The sequence below is a fragment of the Eubalaena glacialis genome, chromosome 3 (genome assembly GCF_028564815.1).
Source record: "Eubalaena glacialis isolate mEubGla1 chromosome 3, mEubGla1.1.hap2.+ XY, whole genome shotgun sequence".
Lineage (NCBI taxonomy): Eukaryota > Metazoa > Chordata > Mammalia > Artiodactyla > Balaenidae > Eubalaena > Eubalaena glacialis.
Genome location: NC_083718.1, coordinates 79,990,007 through 80,010,970, shown reverse-complemented (window position 1 = coordinate 80,010,970; position 20,964 = coordinate 79,990,007). Strand labels below are relative to the sequence as shown.

Here is a 20,964-nt window from a genome sequence, read left to right as displayed (position 1 = left end):
CCTCTCTTTGCCTCTGACCACCTGCACTGCTGCTCAGCCTCTCGGCGGCTGGCTGAGCTTCTGCAGGGAGCAGCTCTTTGAATTCCCAACGCTGAGCACTTAGCAGGTGCTCTCCAGTAGTTACCCCTGCCCGAGGCCTTCTGAAGCTTCAGGGGGTCCGTACAGTTCTTGTCCTCTCCCCTATCCTTCATCAAGAACGGATCGTGTATTAATCCTGATGCCCAACTAGACTGTAAGCTCCCAAGGTCAGCACTCAGCATCATGTCGGGTTTAGGAGGGAAACATTAGTTAGTTAGGGGGGAAAGAGAATTCGTCGCTTAGTCCCATAGTGACGGCAAAGGAGGCAGTTTGAGTGGTTACAGTCCTGGGGGTGTGGCCACGCCTGACGAGCTGCTTCCAGGGGGTGCCCGAGCCTGTGGGAGGGCGCGGAGGCCGATGACAGCACCTGGCCAGGCCTCTGCAATGACCCTCCCCTGTGTATTGCCTTCAAAGTCCTGAAGCTCACTGAGGGCAGCTCATGAGGGCTCTTGATTCTGGGGCCACTGCGTGTGTGTGTGTGTGCGCGTTGTCTTTTCGTGTTCTGGCCGTGGGGGCTGTATCGCTTAGTCTGAAGTTCAGTGAAGTGCACATCTGGAACTTCGGGAGAGAATATGGCAAGGCCTGGGTCTGGGGCTGCCTTCTGTTCCCTCTATTCAATTCCAATCAGTCTCAGAGGGAACAACCACAGTATCTTTGATCACAGCAGTTCCAAGAATCACACACACACCACCACAGTTGAAGAATATTTAACTTTTCTTAAAAAAAAATCTTAACCATGAAAGGAAGAAAATAAAAGAGTATACATTATTTTAACAGCAAAACAGTCATTTCCATATCTGTATTTTATATATATTATATATATTTATATATATATATGTATATATACACCTAGCACAGTGTGTATATTCTATTAGTCTGTGGGGAGTGGAGTGGATGTGGTAATAGGGGCCAAGGCTGTGGTGGCCCCTGGGGATGGTCCTAGGTTGTTAGTTTAGGGACTCCAGCATTCAAACCCCTACCCCCACCTCCCCGGGGCCCAGTTTTCAGCTCTGTACCTGATACACTGGTTTTCTATAGGGAGAGGGTGGGGAAGGGTGGACACAGGTGGGGTAAGAAGTTCCCCTGAAGATGAGAAGTCTTAGGAGGGAGGAAGTAGCCCAGCACCGAGCTGGAGAGGCTAGGCTCTCCGGCCAGGTGGGCCAGAAGCTGGAGGCCTTCTTGCCTACGGGGGCCGGGGCGCTCAGGGCTGGCTCCACCTTTGGGCCCTGATCCTGGAGCTGGGCTGCTAACAAAGAGATACAAGTGAACCTCCTCTTCCCTTAGCAGTCCCTCTGGAACTGCCTTCGGCATGCCAGGATCAGAAACAAAAAAGGTCGAAGTTATTTACAATAGCAAAGATGCACATACAATACATACATATTTATAGGAAACCAAAGTGACAAAGAGAGGAGAGGTGGAGACACCCACCCCAGCCTTGGGGTCCTGTGGAGAAGGGAGGGGAGGAAGAAAGTGCATTTACACTGGAGCCGCCTCCTTTCACCCGCACTGGCTTGTCTGAGGGCACCCACACATACAGGCGCGCACACGTACGTGGGACGAGGGGGGCCTTTCAGATGCAGTCAGCATGCTTAGGAGACACAAGGCCTTGAAGGGCTGGGCTGAAGGGAGGGGAAAAGACACTGAAACTTGACTCCAATCTGAGTAGACCAAGCAACATGCTCATCTCCCCCCGGGTCTTGGCTGGAGCCTCTCTTCAACCACCTGCCTCCACCGCGGGGAGGAGGTTTGGGGTCTCCCCACCCTGTGCCCTGCCTCAGGCCAGTCCCTAGAGGAGGAGTGGGGACGCGGAGGATTCGGTGGTTTGGGCAGCTACAGTCCTGGGGATGTGGCTGCATCCGCCGGGCCATCTTCCAGCGGGGTGTTGGCACCTGCAGGGATGTGGGGACGGCAGTGAGGAGCTGGCCTCTGAGATGACCCTCCCGCTGTGTTTCGCCTGCAAAGTCCTCAGGCTTGTGAGAGCAGCTCTTTAGTGCCATCCTTCTGTGACAAGGCATTCTCCTCCTCCAGAAACCCTAGAGTTTCCTGTGCGACCGGAAAGGGCTGCCTACTGAACCCCACTTCTGTTCTGTTGGCCCCCAAAGCCCACGGGTAGGTATGGGTCTGTCTTCCTGAGCTGGAACACAGCCGTGGCCCTGGCCCGTGCAATCTGCTTCTGAACCACTTATTAAGAACAGGTTTCAGATGGGAGACGAGGCTCCCCCTGGTTTGTTATCTCCATAACCCAAGGGAAAAGAGGGTTCAGTTATAAGTTTCCCGGTTTTAGGGGAGCTTCTGTGGGCCCTCCCTAAAATGACCTCTTTCTGAAGCTGAGGGAATGAATGAATGAACTGTACTCAGGGGGAGACGAGGCCCCTTCTCAGAACTCCCTTCCGTGTCCTCACACTGCACGGCAGTGCTTCCTCAGGAGCCGGAGGCCTTCTCCCTGCACACCCCGCCCCAACCCCGGGGGACTTCACTCACCGTCCTCAGGGCAGGGCCCCAGTTCGTGGCTGTCCCTGGAGTCAGAGGCCAGGTGCTCCTTGGCTGGAGGGGACAGGGAGCTGTCTATCCATCTAGCTGCCTCTGTGTGGAAACCGCCCACAGGCGTGGTGCCACCAGACGACTCTCCCCCGAGGGACCTGAGCAGCTCTTTGTGGGCCAGCTCCATGTCCTGGAAGAGTTGTAGAGGGACATCTGCTCTCAAGCCCCTCTGTTCATGAGCCCCTGGGGAAGGGGCAATGCCCTCTTATCCATGGGGTCCAGGGGATGGGTTGTGCTTCAGGGCGGCTGGGTGGGCTGAGGGTAGAGCCTTGGCCGGGATCTAGCGCTCCCATGGAGACACACTGTGTAGCTCACTCGCGTGGGTGATGGGTCTCGGCGCAATGGACTGAGGCCTCCAGGGTCCCAGGCCCTTACCTTGAGCCTGTTGAGCTTGACGGTGAGCTGCTCGATGGTATGGAAGATCACGCCCACGTCCCTGAGGGCCAGGCTCGGGGGAGAGGGGCCCGGGCGCCTTTGATCTCCATTGCCTTCCCGCAGCGCGGGCCGAGGCTCCGTCTGCGAGGCAGGGAGGCCATCGGGCTGGGAGGGGCTCACGCGTGCCCCTGAGGGGTCAGTGCTTGAGTCCAGGGGTCCTGCCGGCATGCTCACGTAAAAGCAGTTCCCTGTCCCCAGCAAGACGAAGAGATTAGGAGGCAAACAGAGAGGAAGTCTAAGCAATCTTCCGCTCCCCTGGTGTTCCCCAGGCCGGCCGACGGGGCCAGGGAAGCCATCCTGCAGACGAGCTTGGAGTAGGCTGGCCTCGGGCTGCCTACCAGTCTCCCAAAAGCCCTTCTCCTCCAGAGAGCCTTCGAGATGGCGACTTTGCTCAGCTTGGCCCAGAGCAGGGGAGATGCTTAGTGGTGGAAGTTAAGGGAGAAGGGGCAGGGTGGTTGTGTTTCTTCTGGGAAACGGGAGTGGCTCCCATTCCCTGAAGGAAGGGTAAAGAGGGCGTGGGCTGGTTTTAGGCACTTTTGAAAAAGAGCGGGCGGTAGCCTCCTTCACTCTGCCCCATCTCAGGCTCTGCTGCTGAACTTCGACACGGTGCCCTGCCCCAACTGCCATCTACTTCACGATCCTCGAGGTACCTCAACTCATCAGAGGTGGTCGGGGACAGATAGAGAAGGACGTAAGGCTTACTGACAGGGCAGTAAGCATAGGTAAGTGCCCAGGAGCCTGGAAGGCCACGTAAGCCCTTTTCCACAGTGACACTGGATGGTGACTAGTGTCGGGGAGAGGTGGCTCAGAATGTCAGGCTAAGGACACTGGGCCCTGGGCCCTGGGCCAGGCTTCCCCGCCCCCTTTCGTGACTAAGCAGAGCTGCTTAACCCTACTGCTTTGAATGGGGCCTGTGCAGCTCTCGGCGAGGGGCTGGCACAGGGTCTATTCTCCTGTCTTCAGGCCCACGTCCTACTCCTCACCCATTCCAGACAGTTCAGGGAGTATGTACGGAGGTGTGTGGCCACGTGACTGCAGGCAAGGGTCTAACACCTGAAGCCCAGTTCTGCCCGTGGGCCCGCATTCTAGCCCTGGCCTGTCTCTGGCTCCAAGGAGAAGTTCATTACCCGTAGCCTTTGCTCCGCCTTCCACTTCGGGTGGCTCAGGCTCTGACTGGCCACTCTCTGGTAGTGCAGGGACAACTTTGCTGCCTGCCACCTCAGCTGCACCGACACCACCACCAGGGAGAGTAGAGACTGAGAGAGAAGGAGAGGGATGGGAGAGAGAGTAGGAAGGAGAGGGAGAAGGAAGGGGGGAGGGAGTGGGGGTGGAGAAAAAGGGAAGAACAAAGTGAACACAAGATCACACATGATTATACCCCAGGGAGCTAGAGAGAGCCGCTCCACCAATTCACCAGAGGAGAGAGAAGGGAGGTCAGGTCCCAGAAACCCAGGAGAGAGCACACACCATGGGCAGATGGAAAGAAAAATGCTCCTGGAAAAGGAGGCAGAGCTGGGCACTAGGGGAGGAAAGGAGACCCCCTAGCACTAACATGGAACCCGCCCCCCCCAACCTCAACCCCTAGAGAGCATCCCGCGCTTCGGTTCATCTTTCCTGCTGCACTCCTCAGACCAGGCTGCCCTCTCTTCAGCTTACTCTTCCCTCCCTCCCCCGAGCTCTGACCAGACAAACCTGCCCTGAGCCTCCATCCCAGCCAGTCTTGGCTTTTCGTGTCTTACCGTCCACGGCATTCCACAAGCAGCCGGGCGCCCTCCCTACGTCCCTGCTCATTCACCACAGCTCCACACCCTCCACACATCTCCCCAGCCTTGTCCTCAGCCCCTAGTCTTGGCTCCACATCTAGTCTCGCTGCCACCTCCATCCTACAGGCCAATTCCTTCACCGCTATCTGGAGTGACCAGGTGCAAGCACCTGCCCTTGTCTTTCTGGGAATGAGGCTCCTGAGAAGAGCCCCACTTTTCCTTAGAACTGGAAGAGCAGTGAAAAACGCTAGCAGAAACTTTTATTGACAGTTGATTTGTGCCAAGCAGTAGTAATATCCTTATATCGTAGAATGAAGTCCAGAGGTGATTCAGATTTTTGCCTAAGGTCACACGGGTACTAAGTGACGGAGCTAGGACTTTGCACCTCAGCTGTCCAACCCCAAAGCCTTTGCATGATAGCAACATGTCTCCTTCCCCCAGGATCTGGGCGAGCCTCTGCACACATGGTTTGCAGGATAGAGGCGGGGAAGGAAGCAGCCATCTGGAAGACTCAGCACTACCCTAGCAAAATTGGGCATGTGTCTCCCCAGTGGCCACCCCAATTTATTTTACCTTTTCTCACAACTTTGTAACTTCCTGTTGCCTCTGTGCTCGAAGCTTCTTCCTCTGGATTCCTGTCCAGCTCAGGAGATTCCCAGATCCCAGAATTTCTGGTCCTTGGGGGCAGGTGTTCCAGAGAACAGACAGCCATGTCCTCCTGCTGGCCCTGCTCTGGCCCTGAGAGCCGGGCATTGTCCCCTTCACCCCCAGTGGGAGCTCGCCCTGGGGAGCCTGGGTCCCAGGGGTGAGAAGTGATGCTGATGACGGAAGGTGTAGGTGTCAGGTCGTCCTCGGGCTCCCCAGAAGCCTGTGGGTCCATGGGGTGACCTGGCAGCAGGCTCCACAGGATCAGGTGCCGCAGGTTCTCCACTGGAGGGGAAACAGGGCGATGGCTTCCTGGAAACAGGACTACACACCTCGCCAGTCGGGGGAGGGTGCAGAGGTGGCAGGAAGGCCACTGCTCCCCTCTCCCACAGCCATATTGGTGAAACTGCTTCAGTCACAGGGTGGAGCTGGGGGACTCTGGCCAACCAGCTGGGTGGTGGTGGGGGGGACAGAAATGACAATTGTCCCTCTGCATCCATCTCTCCTCAAACACAACAGGGAGAGCCTTTGAGCAGGTAAGAGCGTGGGGTGTCTGCCATGGCGTTCACAATGGCCATGCTACTGGGGCACCGGGGGCTGACAGTTGGGGCCATGAGGCACTCACCATCCTCCAGGGCTGCATCGGCAAGTCCTTCCATGAACAGAGGGCCTGGGAGGGGCAGGAGGATGGGGTCCCTTGTCCTGCTGCCCCTGTTCTCTCCATCCAGGGAGGCAGAAGGGTGAGGCAGGGTACCCAGCTCCTCTTCTTCTATGCTGCCCTCCGGCTCGGGGCCCTCTAGCAGGACCGGGTGCTTCCCTTTGACCCTCTGCAGGGGCCCAGTGCCTGTTTTGGATGGGAGGACAGTGTAAGACAGGGAAAGAGGGAAGGCACATACGGGTTGATCCCAGGCCCAGCATTGGGTTCAAGGGGCTGGGAACACTGGCTGATTCCACAATGTTTACTGAGCACCTACTATGGCCACACACTGTCCCAGGCTCTTGGCATGTATCAGTAAATAAAACAGATATCCTTGCCCTACGGAACTTAAATTCTAGTGGACGGACATAGAGAAAAATAAAATAAGTAAGTAAATTGTCTAAATAAATTAGAGAAGTGCTACAGGAAAGAAGAAAACATAGCGCAGGGTGTGGGAGATCAGGAATGCTGGTATTAAACCGAGTGGTCAGAGAAGGTATATTGGTGCAAAGCTGACACTTGCACAAAGACTTGAAGGGGGTGTGGGAGTTAGGAGAAGCATTCTAAGCAGAAGGAAACAGAAAAGGGACCCAGCCAGGGAACCCACCGGGGAGATTTTTCTCTAAACATGAGACCCTAAGTTATTTCACATAAAAACTCAACGAGAATTCTGTCTGAGACCCTCTTGCCCCTGCCAATCCCATCCCGGTGACTGTATCTTCAGCCCTTTGGGCTCCCTATCCCTGCCCCCACAAGACTCCGGAGCCTGCAGATCTGAGTGCATTCTGCTCTCCGTTAGGCACCCCCGGGCCTGACCGCCCCTCTCTTCCTCCCCTGCTCGATACCTGGCACCCAGAGAGCCCAGGCTGAGAGCTCTGTGCGAGTGAGCTGGTCCACATTCGCTTCAGCCTGTTCTCTTTCCTCTTTCAGACTCTTTCTTCCTCACTCTGTTTCTTCTCTACTCTTATCAAAACCTCACACCTCTGGCCCCGACGGCCCTCTCCCATCACCCCCACAGGCACACCTGACCACCTCCCTACTGTGCCTACAGAAAATGGACTGGGTTGGGCTCCCACAAAGACAGCTCAGGGGACTTACCTCCAGGTACTGTCTCAGGCTCTGGCTCACTACGGAACACCTCGGAGTCATCCAGTCCTACCCTAAGGGAAGAAACAGCCAAGGGTGAGAGAGGATTGCCTGCTGGGAATTCTGGCTCTCTGCCAGCCAGGAGGAGGTGGCCGTGTCATGAAATTCCACTCTGGCCTCCTGAGTTGGGATGGGCAATGAAGGAGCAGGGCCCAAGGAGGGAGGGGTTTAGACTCCGGCACCTGCCGTCTGGCTGGCAACCTGGAGGGGAGGGTGGGTGTCGGCCAAGCTTCTCCTGGTCACGATTTTACACCCCCCACCCCACTTCAGGCAGTCTCTACTACAGCTGAGTGGGGGGCTGCAGGGGGAGAGCAGACGGGCGCGGAAGGCAGAGATGTGAGGGTACCTTCCGCCACCTGCCCGCTGACGTCTGCCGCTGAGGCTGCCCATCCCCAGGGGTGAAGGGCTTAGAAGCAGCAAACAAGTGGCCTGGAGTGGGGATGGTGAGGGGGCCTGGAGGGCTAAGCACCTGCTGGGTGTGGGGCTCTGGTGGGCTGGCTCCTGGGGGCCTGAGGGCGGCGGGTGGACGGGCTTCGGGGCGGCTCCAGGGTGCCTGGTGGCATTCCGCACGGCCTCTTCTAAGAGCTCCATCCATCTGTCGCTCAGCGGGAACAGAGAGGACTGGTGGTGAGAACAGGACCGAGGCACACAGCCTCTCCCCTTACCGACCCCCTGCGCCAGAGCTGCGAAGCCCTTCTCCAGGCCCTGCTCTGAGGACCCCCTCTGCCCAGCGGGGTCCCCCCTTCCTTGCAGTCCCGACTGGCTGCTCACATTGGGTTACATTACTCGCAGCTACCAATTACTGAACACCAACTCTCTGTTACTCGTTGTGCTAAGCATTCTATATCTCTCTCTTTTTAAAATTAATTAATTTTTGGCTGTGTTGGGTCTTAGTTGCTGTGCGTGGGTTTTCTCTGGTTGCGGCGAGCGGGGGCTACTCTTCGTTGTGGTGTGCGGACTTCTCACTGCAGCGGCTTCTCTTGTTGCGGAGCACGGGCTCTAGGCGCACGGGCTTCAGTAGTTGTGGCTCGCGGGCTCTAGAGCGCAGGCTCAGTAGTTGTGGTGCACGGGCTTAGTTGCTTTGCGGCATGTGGGATCTTCCTGGACCAGGGCTCGAACCTGTGTCCCCTGCATTGGCAGGCGGATTCTTAACCACTGCGCCACCAGGGAAGTCCCTCTATATCTCTTCTTTCTCTCAAAATAACTCTCAAGAGGTAGCATTATCCACATTTCGCAGATGAAAACCTGGAGCCTGAGAAACTGCCTGACTCAACCTATCTCCTCCCACCGTGCCACGCTGCCTCTGGCTGGCCACTGTCGGGAATACGGGTGAGTGAGTGCCCTGGGTGGGGATGAGGGTCCTGGAGGCAAACGCCTTTGAAGAATGTGGGCATTTGCAACGCTTGATGGGGGAAGGGAAGAAAAACCCCAGGGGAAAGGAGGGGGGCCAGAGAAAGGAAAGCAGCCTCAGAAAGGCTGGAAGACTGCTGGGGACTCCTCCTCCCTAGGGCAGGCCTGCTCATGGGGTCAGGGGCAGTGACACTGTAAACCTCTCTACTCCTGTCTTATCTCCCACTTCCCCTCAAGGCCCCGTCCTGTGAATGCTCTGGGGCGCAGTCCTGGCCTCCCTGTCCACATCCTCATACACCACCCTGGTCCCAAGGGGACGGCAGTTACGTGGGACCGCCCCCCCCATCAGGCAATCCTCACGTGTTCTTGTCTGATGACGTCAATGCCACAAGCTCGTAGATCTGGGGTGGGCCCAGCTCGGAGGTACAGATAATGAAGAAGGCCCGTTTATCTGTGTGAGAGAGAGAAAGCAGAAGGGTCTGCATTGGGGGTGGCAGAGGCATGACTGCAGCCTGAGCCAAGGCGACAGAGTGCGGACTTGAAGTCCTCACCCTCAACCAGATGAGGAACACAGCACCAGACGGACCTGGGTCCTCAGAACCACTTGGGGCTCGCTTACAAAGAGGACAGAGGCAATTCTGGGCCCCCTGATGCCATCTTCGCAGCCACCCCCATTACCTCTCGCTTTCCGAACAGCGAAGGCTGAGGGGTGTACGGTGCTTAGGGTTTATAAAACTACATCATACCCATCCTCCCTTTACACCCCCCCTCCAAGAGACAGCTATCACCCGCCATGTTATAGATGAAGAAAGCGAGCCCAGAGAATTTGGTTGCCTGGCTCTTGCTCCAGAGCCCTTCTTGTACACACTCTGCTTCTCACTGAAATGCTCTGAGCACTGGACCAGGCTCTGGACTGTGGGTGCGTCCGTCTTCTGCAAGCGATCTCTGCCCGTCACTTTTGCAGCAGGAAGGCTTGTCCTGCTCTTCTCTGCCCAATCCTGCTACCTCATCCCCAGTGCCCACATCCCATCCTGCCTGAACCACGCTGTCCTCCCTCATCGTGGTCCCCATCCTACCCATCACCCTACCCCATGCTGGACCACATCCTCCTGCTTCAATGAGTCAGGGCTAGGAGGAAAGGAACACAGGTGGGCTGATAAGCTCTGTACAGCCCCAGATCGGCCCCGCATCACCCAGTGCTCGCTGGACACGAGCAACAGGGCTCATGGCCCCGGGGTGTGGGCCGGCTGGGACTGTCTCCTCACGGGTACCTGTGGCCACGGAGCGGACGAGCACGGCATTGAGCTTGAGCACCGGGCTGAAGGTCTGCTTGCTGTCCGAGGAGCCCACGGCTGTCTTGCTGTGGCACTTCAGCAGCAGCTTCTCATCCTGTTTCTGCAGCAGCACGAGGAGGTCCTCCAGCAGCAGCACGTGGAGGTCTGGAGGGGTGTGGTGCTGGTGAGGTGTTCTCTGTTGCCCACTCATCCCCCATTAACACATGGGGTACCAGAGGCTCTTGGATAGTCATCTCCAGGATCTAGGAAGCCCTGGAGTCTGGTGACCTCTGACTGCTTTGTTTTTGGTCCTTCCTCCCCATGCTGTGCTTAAGGAGCCCTGAGCTCTCATCCCTAGTCGTGTTTCAAGCTGCCTCCTTACCATCCCTTTAGAGCACTGGGTACAGGGCTTATGATCCAGAGAGGGAAGAGCCCAGGGGCAGTGCCCTAGATTCCCTCTTGGCCCCAGTCCCCTGGCACTTACCCAAGGTCTTATCCTTGCTGATCCTCCAGGTCAGGGGCCCCTCATGGATCATCTTTCTGGTTGTAAGATCCAGACTCTGTTAAGGAGACACCATTTATTCAACAAGTATCTGAAAACCTAGACACTGAGCTAAGGTGCTGGGCATCAGTGGTGAACAAGAGTAGTCCTTGCCCTCACACTCCTGTGGGGGATGCAGACAAGTAAAAAGGCAACTACAAAGTCACGTGCTACGTGCTGTGCTGGGGGATATGCCGATGGTTCTGGCAGGGGTCTCTCTATCCCCTACTACGTGCTGTGTACTCTCCTAGGATCACTGCTTTACCTGCCCTTTCCCTCAGCTTTATGTTCTCCCAAATGAGCTTCACCTTTACCTTGAGTTTACTCCCATCCCCTGCTCTCCCAGACTGAGTTCAAACATCTAGCCTTTATGGTAGGGCTGTCTGCCCTTGTCTATCTCGGGATGGGGTGACAATGGTAACCGGGGCTGTGTGTATTCCAGGGCCCCCATCGCGCCATCCTATCACAGACAGGCCCAAGTCTCCTCCCCTCCACCTTCTCCAGGTCCTGACCGGAGCTCTGCTCCTAAGGGTGCCAGAAGGTACGTGCGCATGTGGGGCTGATGACACTGCAGCCTCAGCCTCCTACCTTGAACTCCGCTGCCAGGGGGTTGCTGGCCCTCTCCAGGGAGGTGGTGTCCAGCCGTTTCTGGTAGCCCTCTAGACGGTGCTGGTTCTCTGTCTGCTTCACTGCTTCATTCACGTACTTGAGAATTTCCCGGCACTGATCCCGGGCCCGGCAGAGTTTCTCGTGCTCAGAGGTGCCACCTACCCATGGCGCAGAGAGGAGGTGGTGAGGGCTCCTGCCTGAGAAGTCTGTCAGAGCCCGAGAATGCCTGGCTACCAACAGCCACTGGCCAGTCGCCAACCAGCAGGGATGGGTGTAGACACGCCACCCTTGCCTAACTTGGACCTCAATCGTAAGGATAACTTATACTGAGGGTCCTCGGGTTTCAGGCCACGGCTCTGAAGACACTGATAGCCCTTGGGAATTCCTGCCTAGACCACAGCCACTCTACAGGTGTGGAGGACAGGAACGGAGACAGGGACTGTGGGTGATGACAGTGATGGTGTCTCCCTCTAGGAACACCTGTTCAAATCAGGTTGTGGTTCTTCCTACTTCTACACACTGACGCCAACATCCCAAACTTGAGGGTGGTGAAAGCTGCTCAGGATCCCAGGGACAGTGACAACCTGGGGTTAGACCCCCCTATTCAGCATGGTCCCCTACTCCTGTGGAGTAAGCACGCATGGCTGTATCTTTTGTGCATCTCACAGAGACGTCCAGCAGGGGGATCAACAGGGCTAAAATCCAGCCACAGCCTCTGGCGTGGGACCATGATCCTCAGAGGAGCCAAGGTGCCCTCTGTGCGCTAACCTGTGTCACTCAGATGCTTCCCTTTGATCTGCACAGAGGCCCCACACAGGCCAGCGGCAGCCCTTACCTCCTCCTGCTGCTGAGCACCTTAGTTTTGCCAAAGCACATTTACAATCGTTACCTTCTTTGAGACTGACCATAACAACACAAGGATGAAGACCCTGAAGACCAGAGAGGTCAAGTGACTTGCTAAGGACACAAAGCAAGTCAGTGCTAGAACCAGGGTCTGAGCTGCGGGCTGCTGCCTCCCAACGCCAGCCTTCTGTGAGCCCTACCCTCCGTGTGCTTGATGATGTTCTCCAGCAGCAGTGGGTACTTGGTGAGCCGCTGCATCTCAGAGATGATGAGGTCTCTAAGCTGCAGCCGTCGGCACTGAGGGTGGCTCTCAGCCTCCTAGACAGAAGGAGGAACAGAGGAAGACATTAGCCTTGATTATGAGCTGGCTGTGAGCTCAGGACACGGAGCCGAAGGGGATGTGGTCAAATAAGCCACATAAAGCAGGTATTATTCCCACTTTATAGACAAGGAAACTGAGATCCATCTAAGTAAATACAGGCACTGGTAGGTGAGCGGGGCCTTCTGATGGCCAGTCCAGTGTCTCCGTCTTGAGAGCGAGTATGTGTCAGTGTTTCTGAAGAGGGGGCGTTGGGGAGGGTGTGGATGGAGCAGCAAGTCGCCGTTTACCCTCCCCTGTAGAGAGAAGAGGCCAAGCGCCTGCAGCTGGGGGTGCAAGGGGAGTCCGGGAGATTGCGGGTGAACCCGGTTAACTGTCCCCCTCAGCCTTAGTGAGCTATGACTGAACTGGCTGCTCTCGGTGGCAACGAGGGGAGGCCGAGCGTACCTGCATGAAGAGCTGGAACCGGCTCTCCTTGCGCTGCCTGGTCTTGATCAGCTCCAGGGCGATGGACTGATAGGAGCAGAACTGCGCGGCCACCTGCTGGAGCTCCTCCCGGGCGGGGCCATCGAACTGAGAGGCAGAAGGGACACCACACGGCCCTGGCCTCACACCCCTGCCTGGGACCGCTCCCCTCCCACCTCCTCTGCCGCCTCCTCCAGGCCTGGGCAGCCATACCCGAGCCAGCATGAGGTCACTGACTTCTTTGATGATGGGGCCCTCCTCCCGGAGCTTCCTCATGGCTTCACACCAGGAATCTGGGGCAAGGAGAAAAGACAGAAGTGCCTGGGGTTGGGCCGCATGGCCAGGCCCTTCACGACGAGAGAAGAGGGATCTGAGGGCAGGGCCGTGGGGCAGGGTCTCCAGGCATTTCACTTGTGGGGGGCTGGAATGCTGATGTTCAGGCTGCATATCAGGTTCTCTCGCCAAAGAGGACTGTTGGGGGCTATCTGCTCGGGGGGTCCTGGCATGCGGGCGGAGCTGGGGCAGAAACCTGAAGGCTGGCCAGGGAAGGGGGCGGGCGGGGTGGGCTCCTCACTGTGGATCTCGACGAGCTCGGGCAGGTTGGGGAAGAGCCGCACCAGCTCCTCCCGGGGCAGCAGGCCCTCCTTCTTCATCCGCTGGTAGAAGATCAGGTCCAGCACCCGGAGTGTGCGCAGGTGGGAAGCCTCTGTCACAAACAGCTCTGAGCGGGGGCAGTGACGGGAAGGGGCAGAAAGACAGCAGGAAAGCCCGTCAGCAAGGATCTCGTCACTACCGAGACCTCCAAACCACCTTTGGTGCTGGTTTCAGCTGGTGCGTCAACTTCTCTCTCCCCAGGGGCCAGAACTGAGGTGGCCCTTACAAGAACCACAACACGGCCGCTCTCGCCCCCAGGCCCCCCACTGTTTTCTCTTACCACCATCTGCGCCTGAGTCACTCTGCACCTGTTCCCGCCCAAGTCTCACCGTTGATGACCTCCTGCCGGTCAATCTCCCTCTGGCTTAGCCCAGCCACCACATCCTTGCCCACTGTGTGCTGCCAGTTTTGGGCATCGGGCTCTGGCTCCAGGTCAGACAGCTGGCCCAGATCATCTTCTAGGAGGTTGGGGAGGAGGGCATCTGTGCAGAACCCCAAGCTGGGGGACTCAATGCTCCTGGAGGAAAACAGGCAGCTCAGCGTCACACAGAGGAAAAACTCAAACACGGGGTTTGTCCCTCCGCCTCCTGCCCAGTCTGCTTGCCCGGGGCCCATGGGAAGCCAGCGGGCCACGAAGAGGAGCTGCACCACCAACCGGCCCCTGGAAGGGGAGCGGGGGCAGCTGAGCATGGCTGGGACACGGACACCTAACAGAGGCGCTACGGCACCCATCACTCACCTGCGGCCCATTTTGGGGGTGAAGGGAGGGGTTGGGTTCTCAAGAGACCTGTGGAGAGAATGTCAACTCTCAGCAACCCTCTGCTCCTGCCCGGCCCCCAAGATATCAGCGGGCTGAGCCCCTGAGCCCCGCCCACCTGGTGGAGAGGCTGGAGGCAGAGGACGAGGCTGACTGGTGGAGGCGGGCGGCCTCTGCAGCCGCGTCCATGTCCACGTCGCTGCGAGAACGGGGCACGTTCTCTGCCTTCCGGGACCGCTTCATCTCCTCCCGGCCCTTCAGGCTCTCAGAGCGGCCCAGGCGAATCTCTGAGCGAGAACTGGATGGAGAGGGCAAAAGACCTTGGGGTCTTATATCTGGCCAGCTTTGACTTGCTGCCCCATCTCAGGGGTGCCTCGGCGCTGCAGGCTTCCACCCCAAACACCAGACCCAAAGGGTCCCAACTCCCGGTGGCAGACGCTGCTCAGTGACAAACCACTTCTGCTACAAAATCCTTCCTTTCCCCAGCCCAGCTGGATGGACAGAGCCTCTCAACTTCCTTGTGACTGGTCAGGAAGGGATCCCAACAGGAAGGTGAAATCTGGGACTAACAGAATCAGACTTGTGGGGTGTCCGGATGCCAAAGACCCCAAGTCCCCGTCAGGAAAGCTGTGGACACCAAAGTCCCTCATCAGGGACAACAAGGTCCCACCTTCCCCGCCCATGGCCATCTCGTGGCCAGCTCATCTGGCCCTCTGCTTTGGAACAGGACGGCTCCCACCTCGGACTCTGCTTGAGGCGGATCTCTCCTTTTACAAGATCTTTTAAGAGGGAAGTGAAAGCACCATCTTCACACACTCTTTAGTATTCTCCACACTGCCTGTCAGAAAATTCTATCCGCTGTTGAATTCCCACCCCTCCAGCTGTGATGTGGACTGTGGATTTCTTCCATTCTTATCCGGACAGCACCCTTCCTAGGCTTCCAGTCCCCTCTCGGGAGCAGACCAGCTTGGGAGGGTGCTTACAGGGGCCTGTTTACTGATGGGCAGGACCTGCTCCCTGGCCTACCATGCTTGGCCACTGAGTGTCTGTGGGGCTTGACGAGATGCTGACGACTGGGTGTTGCTCTTTTTCGAGTCCTGCAGTGCCTCAGCCCTGTGACAGCTGGCATCTCTGACCCCTAGCTGCCCCAGGATGGTGCCTCCCCCCACGGTCCTGCTGGGCTAGTTCTCTGCTGACACTATTACTAATCTACATCCTGCTCTGCCTCTAGGACCACAGAAGGCCTGGAGAGTCTGGAGAGCTCTTAATAGCACAGCAGGTTGCTGCAGAGAAGGAGCCAAATGGCTTGGTTTCCATTCATCAAGTCTCTCTGAACTGCCAGAGGATCCAAATGCCGCTCCCCTGCCCAGGTCCTGAGGGTTCGCCTGCAGGGTTAGAAACCATACTGCCAGCTGATGCCCTACTGAACTCACCCCCTGAAGCCTGACAGAACAATTCCAACACAGACTAACTCAAAACACTTTCACCAGTGCCCCACGATGGGTCACTTTAGCACCACAAGAAACCTCATGCAATGAGGTTCCTGGGGCTTCTTTCAAGTACCCAGAAGTGAGTAATGATCCCACCAAGAAGTGAGGCATACAACCCACCTCTGGCCAAAAATTCCTAGACTATTGCTGTCTAGAATTGGGGGCTTCTTATACCTGTTTAGTTTCTACGACAACCTTTGACCCACCATGCTGCCGATGCCATTTCTTCTAAGATTGTCAGTGAACTCATAACCATCAAATCCAAAGGCTTCTGCTGAGAGTAGATTTAGAATCCCAATGAATGTCTCAGGGCAAATTTACCTAACAACTTGAAGAGTACGTTTACAAATGGTCTCAAATATTTCCTCAAAATGTTGACAGTATATCTTATAATTGTACATTTGATACATCTGTAAGATCACACCTACCCCAGCAATCATATAATTTGTATATTTAATTTATTCAGTAATATTAGAACTCAACCTCTGACCCCAGCACAAATCTAACCTTTATCTTGCCTAAATCTTTGTTAATTCTCACTATGGCAAAATCTTTTAATGAGTATTAAGCTTATAAAGGCTTAGTATAAACAGAAAGGAGTAACCCTGCATACAAGCAGGAACGTTTGACTTACAGTTTGATAATTAGTTATTTCAGGGGTAAAATGGTTTGACTAATCAGGCTGCTACATGCTGACTTGCCTTTGGGTCTGCCTTTAGTCCAGCTCGGCAGTGTACACAAGAACTATTTTTGTATATACGAGACCACATTTACTATACCTCAAGTGTGACTTAAGGAATTTGCAAGGATGTTTCTGACTACAGGCAGTTTTCACTTTAAGTGCCGGCTGCAGAATTTTAGACATGACTTGATGGCTGTCATGCCACAGTCAAGAGCAAGTCTAAGAGTACATGTCACCACCAGAGAAGGGTTCTTCTTAGAATCCGGCCAAAGATGGAGAATGTGAGCAATGTCACAGCCTCCATTCCCCTTTTTCTTCTTGAAAGAAGAGCAGTTTGTTTTGAATCAATGACCTTTCTATTTGTTCGCTGAGATGTACATCTGATGCCCAAGTTACACTGTCTGCCTTTAAAGCAGCCAGCAGAACCTCATCTCTAGCTCTCTTCTTCACGGGCGCCACAGACTGTCTTTAGCCTGACTTCCTTATTGCCCAGGATTTCCCTTCGCCCCACTCTGTACTCTTCTCTAGCCTTGTCATTTAGGGTTTCCTGACTAGCTGCTTTATAACATAATCTAGCTCATTCTTGGGGTGGAGGCTACGGAGTGGCCAGGGGGTGAATCCAAAGGAAATTTTAAAGGCATATGGTTCTTGGACTGGAAGGTCAGGGGCCCTGCTCTCTCTCCCGCTGGCCTGATCATCAACACATAGTATGTCTTCTTCTGAACATACCCAGGTGGGAAGGTTGGGGGAGAGGGAGAGAGCTCTATAGTGGGAGCCTTACAGTCTAGCAGGGGGTAAAGTAGCTGGCATTGAACCTTAGCCCTGAACCCTGCCCACGTTCCCCTCCCTGGGCAGCCAGCAGGCCCCATCCAGCCACTGCTACCTGTCGCTCTCCAGCAGGTCCTCGGGAAAGCTTCCTGTTGAGAGTCGCTGCGTCCCAGGTTCCGGGGCATCGTACTGCTGGTTGTTCTCAAAGTGCTGAATGATGTTCCTCACGTTGCCTGGTTTGACTGGAAGCAGAAACAAGATAATGAAAGATACTCTGCCTTCTGTTCAGGCATGACTTCTCGGGGCCCTCGCTCCCCTCCAGCCCAGAAGACAGCGATGAGCAAGCATGGATGAGAACAGCATGGGGCTGAGGGTCAGGAGACATGATATGAGCCCTGGCTCTTCTACTGTGGGGCGTGGCACGGGCAGTCCCTCCACCTTTCTGGGGGCTACTCTTTCCTCAGATGCAAAACGAGAGGGTGTGAAAAGTGCACTTGCTATGGATATTTCTTTTGCCTCTCCCATTCTTTATTATAGTGATTCTCATGCTTGAGAATCGTTACTAGGTTATTCCCAAGAGCCATATATGTGTTAAAAAAAATTAGCCAGGAAGACCAAAAACACATCAACCTTGGTATAATTTGGGTTGCCAAATTTACCAAACACTTTTCAAATTTATACTACTTTTAGAGTTCACTATTTCTGGTTTGCCTTGACTCTCCTTTCTGTTCTTTCTGCCCTCACCCCCACCTCTTCCTCTCCATCATTAAAGAATCAGACCCTCCATTAACAGTGAGGGGGGTCTTAGGAGGAACAGAGGAGAGATGTCACTCTCTGGCATTCAAATTCCAGATGCTTTTCAAAGCTAAGACGAAAGAGAGCTGTTCTTGTTCAAAGCAGAGAGGGCAGGTAAGAGAGTAAAAAGGCGTAGGTGATGCCATGCGGAGACCCTGGAGAAGAAAGCTCAGGCCCAGGGGCTCCGTGGCTCCTATCTTCAAAGTCGATTAGCTCAGCTCCAGGTCCAGGATGTCAGAACAGGAGTTGGGCTAAAGATGCTGCTCTGCCCAGACCAATAGGAAGGATAATGGGATGGGGAAGGCAAGACAAACAGCCCCGGGCGCCAGGCCCTGGTCCTAACCACGCTAACCAGAGATTCTGACATCGACATAGACAAACTTATAAATCTCCCTGTGTATTCTAAACTTGAGATTCGTAAGAAAATTTCCAAGCCAGAGGAAACAGAAAAACATTTAGCTGGTCTCTTCAAAGCTCACAATTTCATATCCTTTAGGCAGGTAATGTTTTTCTAAAACTGCAAAATAGGTGGCTGTGTATATGTGTTAGGAGTAGGGACTGTTATCATCCCTCCCATTTTGGAGATTAGAGTCAGATCTGCCTGTCCCAGACTGAATGTGCATCTGGGCCTTGGGGCAACTGCAGCAGCCAGGGTCAGCTGTGCTGCCACAGCCCGGAGCATCCCTGGCTGGGTGATGACGTGGGAGCCTGGGAACGTCCTATAATAGAATGCCTCCGGGCAGAGCCCATTGTTCCCTCTCCCATGGGCCACTTGGAAAAGGCCCAGTTCTTGGGATATAGTTACACCCTAGCTGTGACAAGGAACAGGTGTGGCCCTGAGATTTGGTATAACTGAATAACCCAGAGTAACAGGGGAAAAAGACACGTAGAAAGGAACGCGTTTTTGAAAAGGGCAAGGTTTTCATCAGTAACCTTTGCTCTCCCTTCCTCCATTCTCTGAATAACAATGAAACTAAATAAAAGTGAATTATATGTCACTAACAATCAGATACTTTCACTAATAAACAGGGGCAATAGCTGATGATCCTAAACAGCAAGGTTCTCAATACTGAGGCTTTCTAGCTTTGGTGGGTGTTTGGTCTTTAGATACGCATACAGACTTATCTGATGTCCTGGGAACTTGAGAACATCAAATCAAACCATGAAATGACAATAGAAAGATATGACTCAAAGAGATGGTGAATACCCAGCACCCTTATCCTCTCTTGGGATCAGCAACCCTACCCTGGGTGTTCCTGTTCCCTCTCAGGCTGACACAAAGCAAGCAGCTTGGGCAGGGCTGCTCGGTCTCAGGCCTGCTGCTTGCCTCATGCCTGCCTCGGGCAGGGTGGATGGGAGGAAGTATGTGTTAAAAACTAAGGGCCTGGGTTTCAAGGCCATTCTTTTATTTTTTCCATTGTTTAATAGACTTTTTCCCCCCTAATATTTCTTTACTTATATTGTTTAAAATAGCAATAACAAGTCTAGGAATTTAACTTTAAAAATAATTTTGAAAATCATTATTTTTAATTGTCACTTTATATAAAGTGAATTCTAGCAACAGATTAATTTCCTGATTGCATCTCACTGCTATCTCTCCCCTTGATTTACTACAGAACCTAGAAAATATTAATCACTCTAATCGTATGCATATGGACCTCACGGATGGGAAACGAACCTGCCCAGTTCTAGGTTCTAAGCTCCTCTGGGTTAATGTCTGTTATATATGTATTTATTTTTGATACATAGATTCTAGAAGATATGAGGTCTCTAACCTACATACGTTAGGGTTATTCTCTTTAACTGTTGCAGTGACTGCTGTGCTGGCAAAGGTAAGAGTCAGGAGATGAAGGTGCTACAGTGAAGGACTTAAACAAAGGAGATGAAAGAAATGAAAATACCCCAAGGCAAAACTGCTGAAGACCCATTAGGTACTAAAAACAACCCCATATAACATTCAAAACTGAGGATTTTATTATTATTTCAATTGAAAACAAAAATCTGAGGAACTTGTACGGGACATTTCAACATGCGAGGGTTTCCCTCATTTACATAGAGCCCTGGACTTTTGGAGCCGCATCCACGGAGAGCTGACAGAATGAGAGAAAAGCCGCAGGCCGTGGACCAGTCTTGGAGGGCCTAGAAGCTGGCCTCTGCCAGCACTGCCAGGAGGAGCTGCACGGTGGCGGGGGGCAGTGCCCCGGCCCCTCCCGCCCTGCCTTAGGCGGGCAGAGTCCTGCGCCCAGCGTGAGGGCAGGAGCCCCTGGGCAGGCACCCCTGGGCAGGCGTTTGTGTCATGGGGAGCTTTAGCAGCATGGAGGAACATATAGGAGTAATGGAGTGAGGAAAGGGAGGGAGGAAAGAGAGCCAGGGCAGAAGGCGATGAAGGAGAGGGGAAGAAGGGCAGACAGGACTTGGGAAATGGAAACTCAATGCTAATGCAAAGAAAAACCCAAAGAAAATGGTCCTTTTACCTTCCACAGGGGACAAGGGAATATGAAATGCTAAAAGAAAACAAACAAAAACAAAAGTAAACCATGAAAAGTCAAATTAATGTTTCAAGAGTCAAAATAAAAATTACATCAAGCTGGAAAATGAAAGGTAGTGGCAAAAATCAGGGCTGATCTAGTAGAGTCCCCTCCTCTCCCCTTCCCCCAAGGCAGCAGTTTCAGGAAAGGCAGGAGGCCCATGCCATGGCCCTTCCCAGGTTCCCAAGACTAACACTGGGGTCTTAAGATAATGACTGGGAGGGCCAGCAGCAATGTCCAGACAGATGACACACAATTGGGAAGAGATCGGTGACAGGATCCATGGAGGTCTGGATTACTGATGGCATGAGGGGAGCCTCTGGGTCCCAAACCTGCTCCCTTTCCACTTAGTTCTGCTTAATTGAAACCCTCCATCAAGGGCCCATTATTGCTCCCAACACACAGGCCCTCAGGAAGACAGACAAGTCCATGGATGAAGGTGAAGGAGGCATTGACTGTCAACAGGGCAATCTTGCCAAGGGGGAGATACTCCTCTGCACGGCTGTTCAGTATCTACAACTGCCTCTGAGTTCCTAGACCCAGGGACTGGCTCGGCCTCCTTGGCTCTGAAGCAGTTCCCTGTA

General features: G+C 54.4%; 1 protein-coding gene across 7 annotated transcripts in view; it reads right to left on the bottom strand.

Moving 5' to 3' along the window:
• Nucleotides 1–815: 815 nt before the first annotated feature.
• The window catches only part of ARHGEF11 (Rho guanine nucleotide exchange factor 11), a 110,941-nt gene continuing 90,792 nt past the window's right edge, over nt 816–20,964 (bottom strand). For 4 of the 7 annotated variants that reach the window (XM_061183266.1, XM_061183267.1, XM_061183271.1 and 1 more), the window contains 21 exons: nt 20,327–20,356; nt 17,173–17,299; nt 14,236–14,415; nt 14,100–14,147; nt 13,690–13,877; nt 13,281–13,427; nt 12,920–12,999; nt 12,689–12,814; nt 12,123–12,240; nt 11,059–11,237; nt 10,414–10,489; nt 9,927–10,094; nt 9,016–9,106; nt 7,775–7,900; nt 7,258–7,319; nt 6,088–6,306; nt 5,391–5,747; nt 4,182–4,310; nt 2,995–3,242; nt 2,560–2,749; nt 816–1,967 (listed from right to left, as the gene is read on the bottom strand). In XM_061183266.1, coding sequence (XP_061039249.1) covers nt 1,909–1,967; nt 2,560–2,749; nt 2,995–3,242; nt 4,182–4,310; nt 5,391–5,747; nt 6,088–6,306; nt 7,258–7,319; nt 7,775–7,900; nt 9,016–9,106; nt 9,927–10,094; nt 10,414–10,489; nt 11,059–11,237; nt 12,123–12,240; nt 12,689–12,814; nt 12,920–12,999; nt 13,281–13,427; nt 13,690–13,877; nt 14,100–14,147; nt 14,236–14,415; nt 17,173–17,299; nt 20,327–20,356 — 2,948 coding nt within the window. In that variant the 3' untranslated portion in view covers nt 816–1,908. The remainder of the gene's footprint in view (nt 1,968–2,559; nt 2,750–2,994; nt 3,243–4,181; nt 4,311–5,390; nt 5,748–6,087; nt 6,307–7,257; nt 7,320–7,774; nt 7,901–9,015; nt 9,107–9,926; nt 10,095–10,413; nt 10,490–11,058; nt 11,238–12,122; nt 12,241–12,688; nt 12,815–12,919; nt 13,000–13,280; nt 13,428–13,689; nt 13,878–14,099; nt 14,148–14,235; nt 14,416–17,172; nt 17,300–20,326; nt 20,357–20,964) is intronic. The other 3 variants (XM_061183269.1, XM_061183270.1, XM_061183273.1) reach the window with 2 other exon arrangements.